The sequence below is a fragment of the Scyliorhinus torazame genome, chromosome 5, assembly GCF_047496885.1.
Source record: "Scyliorhinus torazame isolate Kashiwa2021f chromosome 5, sScyTor2.1, whole genome shotgun sequence".
Taxonomy (NCBI): domain Eukaryota; kingdom Metazoa; phylum Chordata; class Chondrichthyes; order Carcharhiniformes; family Scyliorhinidae; genus Scyliorhinus; species Scyliorhinus torazame.
In genome coordinates this window covers 124,231,833-124,248,999 of record NC_092711.1, presented here as the reverse complement: position 1 = coordinate 124,248,999, position 17,167 = coordinate 124,231,833, and the positions used below count along the sequence as shown (strand labels likewise).

At 45.4% G+C, this 17,167-nt stretch overlaps 1 protein-coding gene and 1 long non-coding RNA gene across 5 annotated transcripts; one reads left to right on the top strand and one right to left on the bottom strand.

Annotated features, from left to right (window-relative positions):
• Positions 1–533: 533 nt before the first annotated feature.
• LOC140419676 (uncharacterized) lies at positions 534–4,078 on the bottom strand. The gene is made up of 2 exons (XR_011945970.1): positions 3,537–4,078; positions 534–2,228 (listed from the first exon to the last, which is right to left on the bottom strand). It is a non-coding gene; the product is annotated as an uncharacterized lncRNA (long non-coding RNA).
• On the top strand, positions 3,956–16,123 carry LOC140419675 (uncharacterized). 4 transcript variants are annotated; one of them, XM_072503596.1, is made up of 3 exons: positions 3,962–4,000; positions 7,485–7,684; positions 8,559–16,123. In XM_072503596.1, the coding sequence occupies exon 3, from the start codon at positions 8,950–8,952 to the stop codon at positions 10,150–10,152; it is 1,203 nt and encodes a 400-aa protein (XP_072359697.1). In that variant the 5' UTR covers positions 3,962–4,000; positions 7,485–7,684; positions 8,559–8,949; the 3' UTR covers positions 10,153–16,123. The 4 variants fall into 4 exon arrangements, with proteins under 4 accessions (XP_072359699.1, XP_072359697.1, XP_072359698.1 ...); XM_072503598.1 differs by lacking the exon at positions 7,485–7,684 and having other exon boundaries at positions 3,956–4,000; XM_072503597.1 differs by lacking the exons at positions 3,962–4,000; positions 7,485–7,684 and adding an exon at positions 4,017–4,377.
• Positions 16,124–17,167: the final 1,044 nt, after the last annotated feature.

Sequence of the window (17,167 nt, the reverse complement as noted above, 5' to 3'; positions counted from 1 at the left end):
TAGAGGTATACAAAATTATGAGGGGCATAGACAGAGTGGATAGTCAGGCTTTTCCCCAGGGTAGAGGGGTCAATTACTAGGGAGCATAGGTTTAAGGTGAGAGGGGCAAGGTTTAGAGTAGATGTACGAGGCAAGTTTTTTTACGCAGAGGGTAGTGGGTGCCTGGAACTCGCTACCGGAGGAGGTAGTGGAAGCAGGGACGATAGGGACATTTAAGGGGCATCTTGACAAATATATGAATAGGATGGGAATAGAAGGATACGGACCCAGGAAGTGTAGAAGATTGTAGTTTAGTCGGGCAGTATGGTCGGCACGGGCTTGGAGGGCCGAAGGGCCTGTTCCTGTGCTGTACATTTCTTTGTTTGTTCTTTGTTAAATAAACTCAATGATTTGACGTCAACAGGTTTCTGCAGCAAATAGTTCCACAGATTCACCACCCTCTGGCTGAAGACCCAGTCCAATGATATCTTCCTGCTGTCCACATCTTTATTCTGCATTGTCAAACACACAAATAACTTGTACCATCCACCAACTTCTTAATTATGGCCTATATTTCACTCTAAATCATTGATATATACACCACAAAACTGTGGAACCCCACACAAAACAGGCGTCCAAACATAATTCAGTCCTGCATGTGATTAACGGTAGCAATAACAGCAGAATCCAAACCCTGATACCGCCTGTGAACTTACTGGTGTCTGAACAGGTTGTTTGACTGAGCAAATGCTTTCCCACACGCGGTGCAGTTGAATGGCCTCTCCCCAGTGTGAACCCGCTGGTGTTTCAGCAGATTCTGTTTACTTTTAAATCCCTTCTCACAGTACGAACATTTTAAAGGTTTCTGATCAGTGTGAACAAGTTGGTGTGTCATCAGGTGGGATGACTGAATGAATTTCTTGTCACACACACAGCAAGTGTACTGTCTCTGCCCAGTGTGAACTCACTGGTGTATCAGAAGATTGGATGAATCAATGAATTCCTGTCTACACACAGAGCAGATGAATAGCCTCTCCCCAGGTGAACTCGATAGTGTCTCAGAAGCTGAGCTAACCGAGTGAATCCCTTCCCACAGATCGAGCAGGTGAATAGCCTCTCCCCAGTCTGAGTGTGTTGGTGTTTCAGAAGATCCTTTTTGCTTTTAAATGTTTTCTCACAGTCAGAACAAGTAAAAGGTCTCTGATCAGTGTGAACAAATTGGTGAGTCAGAAGGTGGGAGGAACAAGTGAATCCCTTCCCACACAGGGAGCAGGTGAACGGCTTCTCCCCAGTATGAGTCCGTTGATGAATCAGTAAATCCTTTCTGCTTTTAAAGCTCTTCTCACAGTCAGAACACTTAAAAGGTCTCTGATCAGTATGAACATGTTGGTGTGTCAGGAGGTGTGATGACTGAGTGAATCCCTTCCCACACACGGAGCAGGCAAACGGCCTTTCCCCAGTGTGAGTGCGTTGGTGCAACAGTAAATCCTTTCTGCTTTTAAAGCTCTTATCACAGTCTGCACATTTAAACGTCTTTGGTCAGATTGGACCTGATGGTGAGTCCGAAGGTTTGATAAAGCATTAAATCCCTTCCCACAAACAGAGCAGGTGAATGGCCTCTCCTCAGTGTGACGGCGTCGATGAGTTTCCACTTCAGATAGATAATTGAATCCCTTCCCACAGTCCCCACATTTCCATGGTTTCTCCATGGTACTGGTGTCCTTCTGTCTGTCCAGGTTTGACGATGAGTTGAAGCCTGGGCCACACACACAGCTGGAGTACGGTCTCTTCCTGATGTGAAACCTGGTCCACACTCACAGCCTGAGTACGGTCTCTTCCTGATGTGAAACCTGGTCCACACACACAGCTTGAGTATGGTCACTTCCTGATGTGAAACCTGGTCCACACACACAGCCTGAGTACAGTATCTTCCTGATGTGATGTCTGGTCCACACACACAGCCTGAGTAAGGTCACTTCCTGATGTAAATGGTGCAATATTTTTTCAGGCTCTCTGACTGGTTAAAGCTCTTTGCACAGTCAGTACGCTGGAATAATCACTCAGTGTATGTGCCTCAGTGCTTTTCCAGTCGCACTGATGTTTGCAATCTTTTCTTTCAGGCAGACCAGACAAAGATTTCTCCTTCCACATTGAAAGGCCGATGGTTTTCAACTCCTGATGAATCGATAGACTCTGTTAGGACTTGACATGATGTTTGGTCTGAATTTCCCATCAGCAATCCTTATATTCTGTAAAAGAAGTTTACATTGAATTACTTAGATTCTACAATGCACAAACAGGCCAGTTGGTCCAACGGTTCTGCTGCTGATTATACTCGACACACATCTCCTTCCATCCCATCCACCTCATCTCAGCCTGTCAGCTGATCTTTCCATTCCCTTTTCTCACGTGCTTGTCCATTTCCTTTTGGAAACATCCCAGCACTTTCCTCAACTTCTTCCCTGGTAACAAGTTGCACATTCTAATCCAGTGAATGAAGAAATGTGTCCATATCTCCCTCTTGGATTTGTTAGCCACTCTCTTGTATTTATGACCTAGTTTCTAATAATCTTTATTATTGTCACAAGTAGGCTTACATTAACACTGCAATGTAGTTACTGTGAAAATCCCCCAGTCGCCACATTCCGGCACCTGTTCGGGTACACAGAGGGAGAATTCAGAATGTCCAATTCACCGAACAAGCACATCTTTCAGGACTTGTGAGAGGAAACCCGAGCACTCGGAGGAAACCCACGAACTCGGAGGAAACCCACGCAGACACGGGGAGAACATGCAGGCTCCGCACAGACAGTGACCCAAGCCGAGAATCGACTTGTGCTGTGAGGCAACAGGGACCCTGGCGCTGTGAGGTAACAGTGCTGTCAGCCTCCTCAGCGTCAAGCACAAAACTGGCAAATCCCGCACTATTTATCAGTGCTAACCACTGTGCTGCACAATAGCATAGGGCAGCTCGGTTGCATAGTGGTTAGCACAGTTACTTCACAGCTCCAGGGCCCCAGGTTCGATTCCCGGCTTGTGTCACTGTCTGTGCGGAATCTGCATGTTCTACCCGTGTGTGCATGGGTTTCCTGCGGGTGCTCCGGTTTCCTCCAATAGTCCAAAGATGTGCAGGTTAGGTGGATTGGCCATTCTAAATTCCCCCTTAGTGTCCAAAATGGTTAGGTGGGGTTACTGGGTTACCAGGATAAAGGAGATAGGTTGGAGGCGTGGGGCTTAAGTAGGGTGCTCTTTCCAAGGGCCGGTGCAGACTCGATGGGCTGAATGGCCTCTTTCTGCACTGTAAATTCTATGACACCGTGCCGCCCATGTTTATTCCTGGCTCCCAGTTTTCGACTCCTTTCCAAGTGGCAGCATCCGCCCCACCTCTCCCCTGTCCAACCCACAGATCATTTTAAAGACTTGTATCAGGTCGCGACTGAGTGATTTGTTTTGTCAAGAAAATAAGGCCCAATCTGTTTAATTTTTGCCCGATAGCTGTAATCTCTGTTTACAAAAATCACCACGAAGCATCCAGGTCAGAAATTGAGGAGACGAACCTTCCTTTGTTTGAGTTGCCACGTGCGCCTGCGCGGTTGCTTCTTCTGCAAAGATCCGGCATCCCGAGAGCCCCGCCCGTCATTCACTGATTGGTTGGACCAGCCGCTCCCCTTCTCCTTTTTGCCAGTGTTGCCGTCAATCACTCCGGGCATTGTGAGGTGTCACGTGAGAGATCAGTGTCGGGGGGCGGGGTTTACAAATCACGAGTGCGGCCCCAGAGCCGAATGTGAAAAATGTTATCATTGGACAATCAACGAGTGCTCACCATCTGGAACCTTCACAATGCCCGGGTGATTGACGATGGCGCCCGACCAATAGAAAGAGGAGAGGCGGAACGGAGGACCGATCGGAGCGGTTGGTCCTCCAACCAATCGGAGTGAATGAGGGGCGTGTCCGCTGCAAATGAGGCATGCGCACTGTGGGTAATGGCGAAGCAGAAGGGCTGTTTTCAGATCCGGAATTGGTAGGAGGCGTTTAACAATATGGAGGAAGCGAGAGATCGCGGGGGTGGGCGCAAACGTTGTGTAAAGTTGTTGTCAGCCGCAAACCTCGGAAAACTTTACGGGACCCCGTTTGTACCGAGCGGAGCTGCATGTCCCCATATTCGGCTCGGGTTAACGGCCGCCATCTTTATTGGATGTGCATCAGGGCGCATGCGCGTTTGCCTTTTTTGTCGGGATGATGTTTCAATGAGTGGGAGGAGCTTGTTCCCCATTGTTCAGAATGTGGAGATGCCGCGTTGGACTGGGCTGGGCTCAGTGAGAAGTCTGACAACAACAGGTTAAAGTCCAACAGGTTTCTTTGGAATCACGAGCTTTCACAGCGTAGCACTTTCATCAGGTGAGTGAAGAGGTAGGTTACACGATGACAGCCAATGATGAAAGATGATACTTTGAATGTGAGTCTTTGCAGGTGATTAAGTCTTTGCAGGATTTCGCAAGCCCAGATGGTGGGAGGTTAAAAGTTGTAAAATGTACATGAATTCAAGATCCCGGTTGAGGCGTGCAGAACTTAGGGCAGCACGGTAGCCCTTAGTGTCCAAAATTGCCCTTAGTGTTGGGTTGGGTTATGGGGATAGGGTGGCGGTGTTGACCTTGGGTAGGGTGCTCTTTCCAAGAGCCGGTGCAGACTCGATGGGCCGAATGGCCTCCTTCTGCTCTGTAAATTCTATGATAAAAAAACTTGGCTATCAGTTTCTGCTCGGTGATTCTGCGTTGTCAAGTGTCCTGAGGGCCACCTTGGAGAACACTTACCCGAAGATCGGAGGCTGAATGCCCTTGACTGCTGAAGTGTTCCACGACTGGAAATGGACATTACTGCTTGGTGATTGTCGCATGATGTCCATTCATCCGTTATCTTGGATTCATGTACATTTCACTACATTTAACCCCCCACCACCTGGCCTGGGCTTGCAAAATCCTTCCACTGTCCTGGCTTGAGACAATTAACACCTTTTTAACCTGTGATTACCCCCTCTCCAATCACTATGTCTGGACCTGTAAAGAATTAATTATCTGCAAAGACTCTCATTCAAAGTATCAAATTGCATCATTGGCTGTGTTTGTGTAACCTACCTCTTCACTCATCTGATGAAGGAGCTGTGCTCTGGAAGCTCGTGATTCCGAATAAACTGTTGGACTTGAACCTGGTATTGTAAGACTTGCTATTGTTCAGAATGGAGACAACTTGTCCATCAAACTGCCTCACGCTTTGAGTCCCAATGTCTTATTGATGATGCAAAGCTGTGGCAGAGATGGAAAGAAAAGGAAGAAATCCTGCTCTCCAGATTTCACTGTCTCATTGGACTTCCTGCCCCATGTGTCCAAAGCTCTGCGGTTCTGTTCAGTCACATGAAGCCCCAAGGCAGAAACTCACAACCCTGAGTCAACATCACGCTCAAATCAGGGGACTGCTGATGACAAGAGGGACAGTGTGCACCGGGGGGCATGAGCGGTCATCCTGGACCTATAAGCAGGAGGAGAGAATGTTGTGAATTTCAATGCTGGACTGACTGATTAATTTTGGAAACCCCTTTTACAGAAGATTAGTCGGGGAGGATTTACACACAGCAAACTCAGCCGGGGGAAATGTTTATTTTTCCTGAATTTCATTTCTGGATTGACAGTGATGCCTTTGTAAACTTCTTTCACAAGCGCTTAGAAAGGGATTGACAGGAAACTCACAACCAATCCACACATCAAATTCTGACAGCACCATTCAGTTATCAGGATCTGGAGAGTATTGACATTTGTGTGTAAGCATTGCATTCAGGCCATTGCCACTCACTGTGTAAAATTTCTCCCTCATCTCCCCTGTAGATCTTGCTCACAATCTTAAATCTGTGTCCCATAATCCTTTTACAATCTGCAGATTCATTTTTCATTTCCGATGGGAACAGATTTCTTTATCTTTTGCCGGCTTTGCCGTTGTCGTTTCTGGTGCCGGGTGGTCCGTCCAGATTTCACTCCATTTTTATTTTTGTCGTGTTTGAATGGGCTTGGACCAGTCCATTTTTGGATCCAGTTCACAATTGAAGTTTGCTCGAAGAATTAATTCGTGTATATCCAGGTCTGTGATGGATCCCAACAATTTATTAAAAAAATAACACATCTCTCCCTCTCTCTCCCTATTGCCCCATAAGTGGGGAAAAAATAATTGGGTACTCTAAATTTATTCTAAAAAAGTAAATCTTTTCCTCTGGACAGAACAGACAAACATTTTGTCTTCCACATTCACAGGCCAATGATATTCAGGTCCTGATGAATGGAGTGACTGTTAAATCTTGATGTGAAGTTTGATTTGAGTTTCCATCTGGTTAACCGAGGACCCGGGTTTGATCCCGGCTCGGGTCACTGCCCGTACGGAGTTTGCACATTCTCCCCGTATCTGTGTGGGACTCACCCCTACAATCCAAAAAGATGTGCAGCGGAGGTGAATTGACCTCGCAAAGATTACGCCTCAATTGAGGGGGAAAAATTGGGTACTCTTTTTTTTTTTAAAAAAAACTGTTTTAATTAAAAATAAACAAAAGTCATCACTGTCAATCCGGGATAGAAATTCTGAACAGACAATTCTAGTTTCTCTGGAACATTTTTCCCTGACCCACACACTCTCCCTCCTCCCTGGGCTGAAATCCAAACCCATCTCACCATCTGCACCATTTATTTCCTCCACTACCAGTTTTCACCCTCCTTCTCCTCTGCCTGGGTTCAGTTCTCCAGCTCCTGTCTGCAGACTGACAATAAAATCAATGGGTCTTATTGGGGGTTTGGGGCCTCCAGCGGGTGTTTGTGAATCCTCCCCGCCCACCTGCCAGGGTTTCCTTCCTTGCCAGAGATCAGAGTCCTCATTGATGATTTGAGCCCAACCTGGAACAACGCTAAATTGCCCCTTAATTGGGGAAAAAAATTACATGTAGGTTAGCGGCTGCACAAAGTGTTTCCATCTCCTCCCACCCATCACAGTGGTTAGCACTGCTGCCTCATGGCACCAAGGACCCGGGTTCGATCCCGGCCCCAGGTCACTGTCTGTATGGAGTTTGCACATTCTCCCTGTATCTGCGTGAGTCTCAGCTCCACAACCCAAAGATGTGCAGGGTAGGTGGATTGGCCACGCTAAATTGCACCTTCATTGCAAAAAAAATAATTGGTTACTCTAAATTTATTTCAAAAAAGGCTTGTCTCTTTCATAATGTTCACATTTAAAGGGGTGGGGTTCCCCAGGAGATGTCTGACATTTCAGGGTGATTAATTAATAATGGACTGAGATATGTCTCGTGTTGTTACATGGTGCAGATTAGATAGATTATTTACCGTAATATAAATATAAAATTTAAAGTAAACGTATTATTATTTCTCGTCTTGTAATATAAGACTGTAGCTACTTTATAGATTTCCAGTCATTTCTTCCCTCAGAGGGTTGTTAGTCTTTGGATTTCTCTTCCACAGGGACCAGTTGTATCTGGGGGTCATTGAATATATTGAAGCACAAGTTTGACAGATATTTTATTGACAATGGAGTTAAGGGTTATGGAGAACAGGAAGGAAAATAGAGAGAAAGCTCAGATGAGGAGGGATTTCTTCACTCGAGAATGCGGTGAGGCTTTGGAATTCTCTACCCCAGTGGAATATGGAGCCTCAGTCATCAGGTATGTTCAAGACGAATATTGACAGGTTTCTAGATATTGAAGATATCGAGGGATATGGGGATCGTGTGGGAAAATGGTGCTGAGGTAGATCGGCCAAAGATCTGATTGAATGGTTGAGCTGACTCGGTGGGCCGAATGGCCTACTCTTGATCCTATTCTAATCTCTGTGTCCTGGTCAGGAAGCAATGAGCTGAACTTGGATCTGTCAATCAACATGAATCAGCACCTTCAGGAGAATTGGGAGGGTGAATATTAGATACAGCAGAGTGAGAATGGAGGGAGCGTGTGTGGGATGGATAATTAAAGCTTTTCGAGAACGAGAGAGGAAATCATGTTCCATAGGAACTAGAATTTCATAGAATTTACAGTGCAGAAGGAGGCCATTCGGCCCATCGAGTCTGCACCGGCTCTTGGAATTGAGCACCCTACCCAAGGTCAACACCTCCACCCTATCCCCATAGCCCAGTAACCCCACCCAACACTAAGGGCAATTTTGGACACTAAGGGCAATTTATCATGGCCAATCCACCGAACCTGCACATCTTTGGACTGTGGGAGGAAACCGGAGCACCCGGAGGAAACCAATGCACACACGGGGAGGATGTGCAGACTCCACACAGACAGTGACCCAAGCCGGAATCGAACCTGTGACCCTGCAGCTGTCAAGCAATTGTGCTAACCACAATGCTACCGTGCTGCCCACAAGAAACAACATCATAGGGCTCGGCCGGGATTTTAACCCGGGACCTCTCACATTTTCGTGTATCACAACCCCCGAAGCGAGAATCTTACCCCGAGACCAGCGAGCTGGTCATTGGCTGTTCTGAATTTCTATCCTGTACTAATTGATGACTTTTGTAAATTGTTTTTAAAGGATATTGGAAGAGGAGGAATTATAGACAGAAATCTCAAACATCACGTCCCGATGTGACAAACTCACTCGATTCCTTCTGATCTGAATATTATCGGTGAGAAGGAGAAATTTTTATCCGATTTTTTTTTTTTTTTTAATTTAATTTTTTTTTCCTTTTTTTTTTCTTCAAAATAATTTAAACGTGAGTCTGACTGGAAAAACAGTGAGACCCACACAACACACACCCGAGTGAGAGTGTTCCAGTGAACTGACTGTGGCAAGAGCTTCAACCAGTTACACAGCCTGAAAAACATCACACCATTCACAGCGAGGAGAGACAGTGCACATGTGCTGTGTGTAGACAAGGTTTCCACTGTTTGTCCAAACTGGAGAGACACGAGGGGAACAAAACATGGAGAAACCATGGAAATGTGGGGACTGTGGGAAGGGATACAGATTCCCATCTGAGCTGGAGACTCATCGACGCAGTCACACTGGAGAGAGGCCGTTCACCTGCTCTCAGTGTGAGAAGGGATTCACTCGGTTATCTCACCTGCAGACACACCAGCGAGTTCACACTGGGGAGAGGCCGTTCACCTGCTCTCAGTGTGGGAAGAGATTGATTGATTTATCCAGCCTGCAGAAACACCAGCGAATTCACACTGGCGAGAGGCCATTCACCTGCTCTCACTGTAGGCAGAGATTCCGTGCTTTATCCAACCTGCAGAGACATCAGCGAGTTCACACTGGGGAGAGGCCATTCACCTGCTCTCAGTGTGGGAAGGGATTTATTGATTCATCCACCCTGTGGAAACACCAGCGAATTCACACTGGTGAGAGGCCATTCACCTGCTCTCAGTGTGGGAAGAGATTCATTGATTCATCCACCCTGCAGAGACATCAGCGAGTTCACACTGGGGAGAGACTGTTTAGCTGCTCACAGTGTGGGAAGGGATTCATTGATTCATTCACCCTGCAGAGACATCAGGAAGTTCACACTGGAGAGAGGCCATTCACCTGCTCTCAGTGTGGGAAGGGATTCAGTGATTTATCAACTCTGCAGACACACCAGCGGGTTCACACTGGGGAGAGACCATTTGCCTGCTCTCAGTGTGGGAAGGGATTCCGTGCTTTACCCAACCTGCGGATCCATCAGCGAGTTCACACTGGTGAGCGCCCGTTCACCTGTTCTCAGTGTGGGAAGGGATTCACTCAGTCATCCAGTCTGCGAACACACCAGCGAGTTCACACTGGGGAGAAGCCATTCACCTGCTCTCAGTGTGGGCACAGATTCCGAGCTTCATCCAACCTGCGGAACCATCAGCGAGTTCACACTGGAGAGAAGCTTTTCACCTGCTTTCAGTGTGGGAACGAATTCAGTGATTTATGCAGCCTGCAGACACACCAACGAATTCACAACGGGGAGAAGCCATTCACCTGCTCTCAGTGTGGGAAGGGTTTTATTGATTCATCCATCCTGCTGAGACATCAGCGAGTTCACACTGGGGAGAAGCCATTCACCTGCTCCCTCTGTGGGAATGGATTCACACAGTTATCCAGTCTGCAGACACACCAGCGAGTTCACACTGGGGAGAGGCCATTCACCTGCTCTTAGTGTGGGAAGAGATTACATAGAAAGTAGGAGCAGGAAGAGGCCATTTGGCTCTTCGCGCCTGCTCCGCCATTCATTATGATCACGCCTTATCATCCATAGCCTAATCCTGCTTTCCCCTCTATATCCTTAATTAATTAATAATCTTTATTGTCACAAATACGCTTACTTACATTGCAAGGAAGTTACTGTGAAAAGCCCCTAGTCGCCACATTCAGGCGTCTGTTCGGGTACACGGAGGAAGAATTCAGAATGTCAAAATGACCTAACAGCACGTCTTTCGGGACTGGTGGGAAGAAACAGGAGCACCCGGAGGAAATCCACGCAAGAACGGGGAGAACGTGCAGACTCCACACACAGTGACCCAGCAGGGAATCGAACCTGGGACCGTGGTGCTATGAGACCACAGTGCTAAGCACTATGCTACCGTGCTACCCTTTGATCCCCTTCACCCTAAGTGCTATTTCTAACTGCTTCTTGAAAACATACAATGTATTGGCCTCAACTATTTCCTGTGGTAACAAATTCCACAGGCTCACCACTCTCTGGTTGAAGAAATTTCTGTCCTAAATGGTCTACCCCGTATCCTCTGACTGCGACCTCTGGTTCTGTACACTCCCACCATTGGGAAAATCTGTCCTGCATCTACACTGTCAAGCCCTGTTAGAATATTATAGGTTTCTGTGAGACCCCCCATTCTTCTGAACTCCAGCGAATACAATCCCAACTGATTCACTCTCTCATACGTCAGTCCCACCATCCCAGGAATCAGTCTGGTAAACCTTCGCTGCACTCCCTCTAGAGCAAGAACGTCCTTCCACAGATAAGGAGACCAATACTGTGTACAATATTCCAGGTACGGCCTTGCCAAGGCCCTGTATAATGACAGCAAGATATTCCTGCTGCTGTACTCAAATTCGCTCAGAATGAAGACTAGCATTCCATTTGCCTTCTTTACCGCCTGCTGTAGCTGCATGCTTTCCTTCAGTGACACGTGTACGAGGATACCCAGGTCTCGTTGCGCATTCCCCTCTCCTAATCTGTGGCCGTTCAGATAATAGTCTGCCTTCTCGTTTTTGGTATCAAAGTGGATAACCTTGCATTTCTCCAAATTCAACTGTATCTGCCATTCATTTGCCCACTCGCTCAACTTGTCCAAATCACACTGAAGGATCTCTGCATCCTCCTCACAGCTGACCAACACCCCCGCCCCCCCCCCCAAACCCCACGCAAAGTGGTGTCATTTGCAAATTTGGAGATATGGCATTTTGTTCCATCATCTAAATCGTTAATATATAGGGTGGCACAGTGGTTAGCACTGCTGCATCACAGTGCTGAGGACCAGGGTTCAATCCTGCCCTGGGTTACTGTCCGTGTGGATACAAGTTCCCCCCGTGTCTGCGTGAGTCTCACCCCCATAACCCAAAGATGTGCAGGGTAAGTGAATTGGCCACACTAAATTGTCCCTCAATTGGAAAAAAGGAATTGGTACTTTAAATTTTTTTAAAAATCATTAATATATCTTGGGTCCTAGCACGGATCCCTGCAGTACCCCCACTAGTCACTGCCTGCCAATTTGAAAAAGACCCATTAATTCCAGCTCTTTGTTTCCTGTCTGCCAACCAGTTTTCTATCCATTTCAATATACTGCCCCTAATCCCACATGCTACAATTTTACACACTAATACCTTACGTGGGACTTTGGTCAAAAGCCACCTGAAAGTCCAAATGTACCACATCCACTGGCTCCCCATCATCAACTCTACCAGTTACATCCTCGAAGAATTCCAGTAGATTTGTCAAGCATGATTTCCTCTTCATAAATCCATGCTGACTCTGTCCGATCCTGCCACTGGTTTTAAAGTATTTTGCTATAAAATTGATGATAATGGATTTTAGAATTTTCCCCACTGCCGATGTCTGACTTACTGGCCTATAATTCCCTGTTTTCTCTCTACATCCCTTTTTAAATAGTGGAATTACATAAACCACCCTCCAATCTGCAGGAACTGTTTCAGAGTCGAGAGAATCCTGGAAGATGACCACCAATGCATCCACTATTTCTTGAGCCACTTCTTTAAGTACTTTGGGATGCAGATTATCAGGCCCTGGGGATTTATCAGCCTTCAATCCCATCAATTTCCCCAACACCATTTCTCGAATATTGATCTCCTTCAGTTTCTTCCTCTCACTAAATCCTGCGTTCCCCAACATTTCTGGTATCTGATTTGTGCCCTCATTTGTGAAGACAGAACCAAATTATGTATTTATTTGCTCAGCCATTTCCTTGTCCCCTATTATACATTCCCCTGTTTCTGACTGTGAGGAACCTACATTTGTCTTCACCAATCTTTTTCTCTTTACATTTCTACAGAAACGTTTACGATCAGTCTAATTTCCTGTTTTATGCCATTTCCAACATCACCACTGCAGTTTGGGGATCTATATACGATGCCCACTAATTTATTTTCCCCTTGGTGTTTCTCAGCTCTACCCATACAGATTCCACATTGTTGGAACGAATATCCTTCCTCACTATTGCATTAATTTCCTCTTTAACCAGCACTGCCACTCGACTGCCTTTTCCTTTTTGTCTGTCCTTCCTAAACACTGAATATATTCAATTCCCATCCCTGGTCATCCTGCAGCCATGTCTCCATAATCCCGATTATCTCACACCCGTTCATGTCTATTTGCGCGATTCACTCGGTTATGTTGTCTGCAGTCACACCAGGGAGTTCATACTGGGGAGAGGCCTTTCACCTGCTCTCAATGTGCGAAGGGATTTTGTAATTCATCGCACTTTCTGTGAATCCAACAAGTTCACAACTGTTTACGGGGATTGGATTCTGCTGTTATTGTTTCTGTTCTCAATTCCATCCAGGATTGCATTTTGTTCATTTTATGTTGGTCAATGGGGATGGTCAGAGGGTTTCTTTCTGCTGGACTAGCCGGTCTCACGACTTCGCCTCCAGTGGGCTGATTCTCTCTGAGCCTTCTTACGAATATCTGGTTGCACATTTCACAAGGGTTAAAAAGTGAAAGGGGGTTTGGAGGTTAGAAGATGTTTCATCACCGTTTCTGTTTGGAAACTCCCAAAATCATGCCACATTGCCATGAAGATAGGCTGTGGTGGTTACATGGTTCTTTTGTTTAATTTATCATGCAGCTTCTCACAGAAGAAAACTATCAGGGTATGAGGGGCAAGTTGTCTGAGCTGCACTGGGAAACAACATTAAATAGTATGGTGGGTGACAGGCAGTCACTAATATTTAAGGAATTATTACAGATTTACACTGGGATCGGTTAGCTCAGTTGGCTGGATGGCTGGTTTGTGCTGAGTGACACCAACAGCACAGGTTAAATTCCCATACTGCCTGAGGTTAGCCATAGTCTGTGTAAGTATTTATGCTTCACATGATCCTCCACCCACCCCTCTACATCTCCCCCATCAGCATCTCCCTCTATTTCTTTCTCCCTCATGTATGTATCTAGCTTTACGTATTCATGCTGTTCACCTCAACCACTCGCTGTGGTAGTGAGTTCCACATTCTCACCACTCGCTGGGTAAAGAGGTTTCTACTGAAATTCCTATTGGATTATTGAATCCCTTCATAATCTTAAAGATTCCATCAGGTCACCCATCAGTCTTCTCTTTTCCAGAAAAAAGCAACCCCAGCCTTTTCTGAGTGTTAAATGCTCTCAGTTCTGTATATTATGAATCTTTGTTGCACCTTATCCAGTGCCTCTATTTCCTTTTTTTAAATGGAGATCACCAATGTTGACAGTGCTCCCAGTATAGCCTCACCCTGGTTCTAAACAAGTTGAACATTTCCTCTGTGCTTTTCAATTCTATCCCTCTACAATGGAAGCCTATATATGGGCCCCACACTTTAGGAAAGGTGTGAAGTTCTTAGAGAAGGTGTAGAGGACATTTACAATAATCTTTATTATTGTCACAAGTAGGCTTACATTAACACTGCAATGAAGTAACTGTGAAAATCCACTAGTCGCCACACTCTGACGCCTGTTTGGGTACACAGGGAGAATACAGAATGTCCAATTCACCTAACAAGCATATCATTCGGGACTTGTAGGAGGAAACCGGAGCACCCGGAGGAAACCCACGCAGACGCAGGGAGAACATGCAGTCTCCGCACAGACAGTGATCCAAACCGGGAATCGAATCTGGGACCCTGGTGCTCTGGACCAACAGTGCTAACCATTGTGCTAGAATGGCACCAGGGATAAGTGACACCAGTTAGTTGGAGTGACTGGAGCAGCTGAATTTCTCCCCTGAGATCACAGCATCTGGAGGGTGGGGAATGAGGTCATTCAGCCCTTTGAGACCATGTTGGCTCCCTGTGGAGGAAGCCAGTCTGTCCATTGCTCCGTTCTATCCCCATATCTGTGCAGGTTTATTTCTCTCGGTGCCCATCCAATTTCCGATTGAAATCCTTCTGTTGTCTCTGCATCTCCTACCCTTCGAGGCAGTCGGTTCCAGGTCGTTACCACTCGTTTTACCTGTACACCAGGCTCCTAGAGCACAGAGGAGTCTATTTGGCCCATTTTCCCCGTACCAGCTCTTTGTACAGCGAACCATTTAATCCCATAGTTCGACTATTTTGTTTTCTTTTTCAGAATGTATCAAATTATCTTTTGGAAGTTACAGTCCAATGAGACGCGAACACTATTTGTAGACCGTGTATTCCAAGTCACAACAACTCGCTGTATTTTCGAACAAATAGTTGTGCTTATGGTTTGACTGGGGTTTCGCAGAGTATTCAAAATGGTGTCAATGACATGGTTATTACACAAAATTAAGACTCAATCTTTATCAATGATTCTGGTGAGGACACCGAGTGCAAGATATCCTAGTTTGCGGACAATTAGAACAAATGTACATTTCTATAAAACCTAATTTCCACTGGATCTCCTAAAGTGTTTTAAAGCCAATGGAGTACTTTTGAAATATATTCACTGTTGTAATGTAGGAAACTAAGTATGCATGTGTAATCACATTCAGTTTTAAATTTGTTATTTTCATTGCCATTGGTAACAAGGTCAAGGAAGCCCTTTTATGCCTCTAACATGTGGCTTCCTGCAGCCATTTCACCTTCTGTACCTTTTCTATATTAACTATGTATTGATTTCGTGGCAAAAAAAATCAGTAATTACATTCATGATTATTCAGTAGTGAACATTGATTATCATTAGTGAATTGGTGTATCATTTAACTATATTGCGAAGACTAGATCTTTATTTTAAAAAATGACACTGTCAACTAAAATGTTTCGAGAAACTGCAGAGCTATCAGAATTTGTTTGAAACACTAAATTACCTGATAATTTTGAGAAGTTACGAGTTGTGGTGATAAGCCTGTATATAATGCTACATGTACTGGTTTAGCTCCGTGGGCTAGACAGCTGGTTTGTAATGCAGAACAAGGCCAGCAGCACATGTTCATCTCCCGTACCAGCTTACCCGAACAGGCGGCGGAATGTGGCGACTGGGGGCTTTTCACAGTAACTTCATACTTGTGACAATAAAAGATTATTATTATTACTCAGCAGTGTGACCTCCCACCAGCAGGTGGTGTCAGACATCAGTCAGATGATATCCATCTACCAGCAGAAGATTGTAAGGCATAAACGAGGACAGTCGCACGTCAGTGTAGTTCCAAGATCGTCTAATGTAACTTGGTCTGTATAGCATTTTGATCGTTACCTTACCACGTGTACATTAATAAATCATTGTTCTGGGTAGCTATCCAGCAGTTCTGTAGAATCATTGCAAGACAAGATCACAGAACACATATTCTGCCAACACTGTGGGCTAGGCATTGGAGAAATGGTATTGTTACCGGGCGAGTAATCCAGAGACCCAGGTTAATGCTCTGGGGATCTGGGATTGAATCTGCCGATGACAGATGGTGAAATTGAAATTTAATAAAAGTATAGATTTAAAAGTCTAATGATAACACTCTTGATTGTTGTAAAAACTCATCTGGTTCACGAATGACCTTCAGGAAATCTGCTCTCATGTGGCCTGGCCTACATGTGACTCCAGATCCACAGCAGTGTTGTGGTTGATTTGTAAGTGCCCTCTGAAATAGCCTCACAAGACACGCAGTTCAAGGGGAATTGGAATGAGCAGTAAATGCTGGCCCAGCCAGTGACACCCACCTCCCTTGAATGAATAATTTTTAAGGCTGCTCATTGTTCAATCTGAAAACTAGTAAGAAACTATCTCTGATTAGATTTGATTTATTATCACGTGTACCGAGGTACAGTGAAAAGTATTGTTCTGCGTACAGTCTAGACAGATCGTTCCATCCATGAAAAAACAAAGTGCGGATCTTGGCAGTTTGCTCAGTTCACAAAATAATTTAATGGCTTTGTAGGCGTAGATTAATATTTTAATCACCATCCGAAGCTGTCACCCCTCCTTATACATGAATGGTATTTAGGCTGCAGAATGTTGTTTTTTAAATTTAGAGTACCCAATTCATTTTTTCCAATTAAGGAACAATTTAGCGTGGCCAATCCACTTACCCAGCCCATCTTTGGGTTGTGGGGGCGAAACCTACGCAAACACGGGGAGAATGTGCAAACTCCACCGGACAGTGACCCAGAGCCGGGATTGAACCTGGGACCTCGGCGCCGTGAGGCAGCAGGGCTAACCCACTACGCCACCATGCTGCCCCGGCTGCAGAAAGCTACACACCAAAACACAGAGGGATCAAAAATAAGCAACACATAATTCTCAATTCACTTCCATTTAACTATATTTTACTTTGTTTAAAAGCTGTCTGTGGTCTAATCTCAACAAAGATTCATGGGATTTATATTACCCAGTGACACGCTTTCTTTTGTTGGTCAGTTACATTTGCAATTCAATGGTGTATATTTCAGAGTGAAGCATCGAGAGTTATTCAATTCAAAATGAAGTCATATATAAGAAATAAATATACTGAGGTTCAATGTTGAATAACGAAACAGTTGTTGAGTAAAATTGG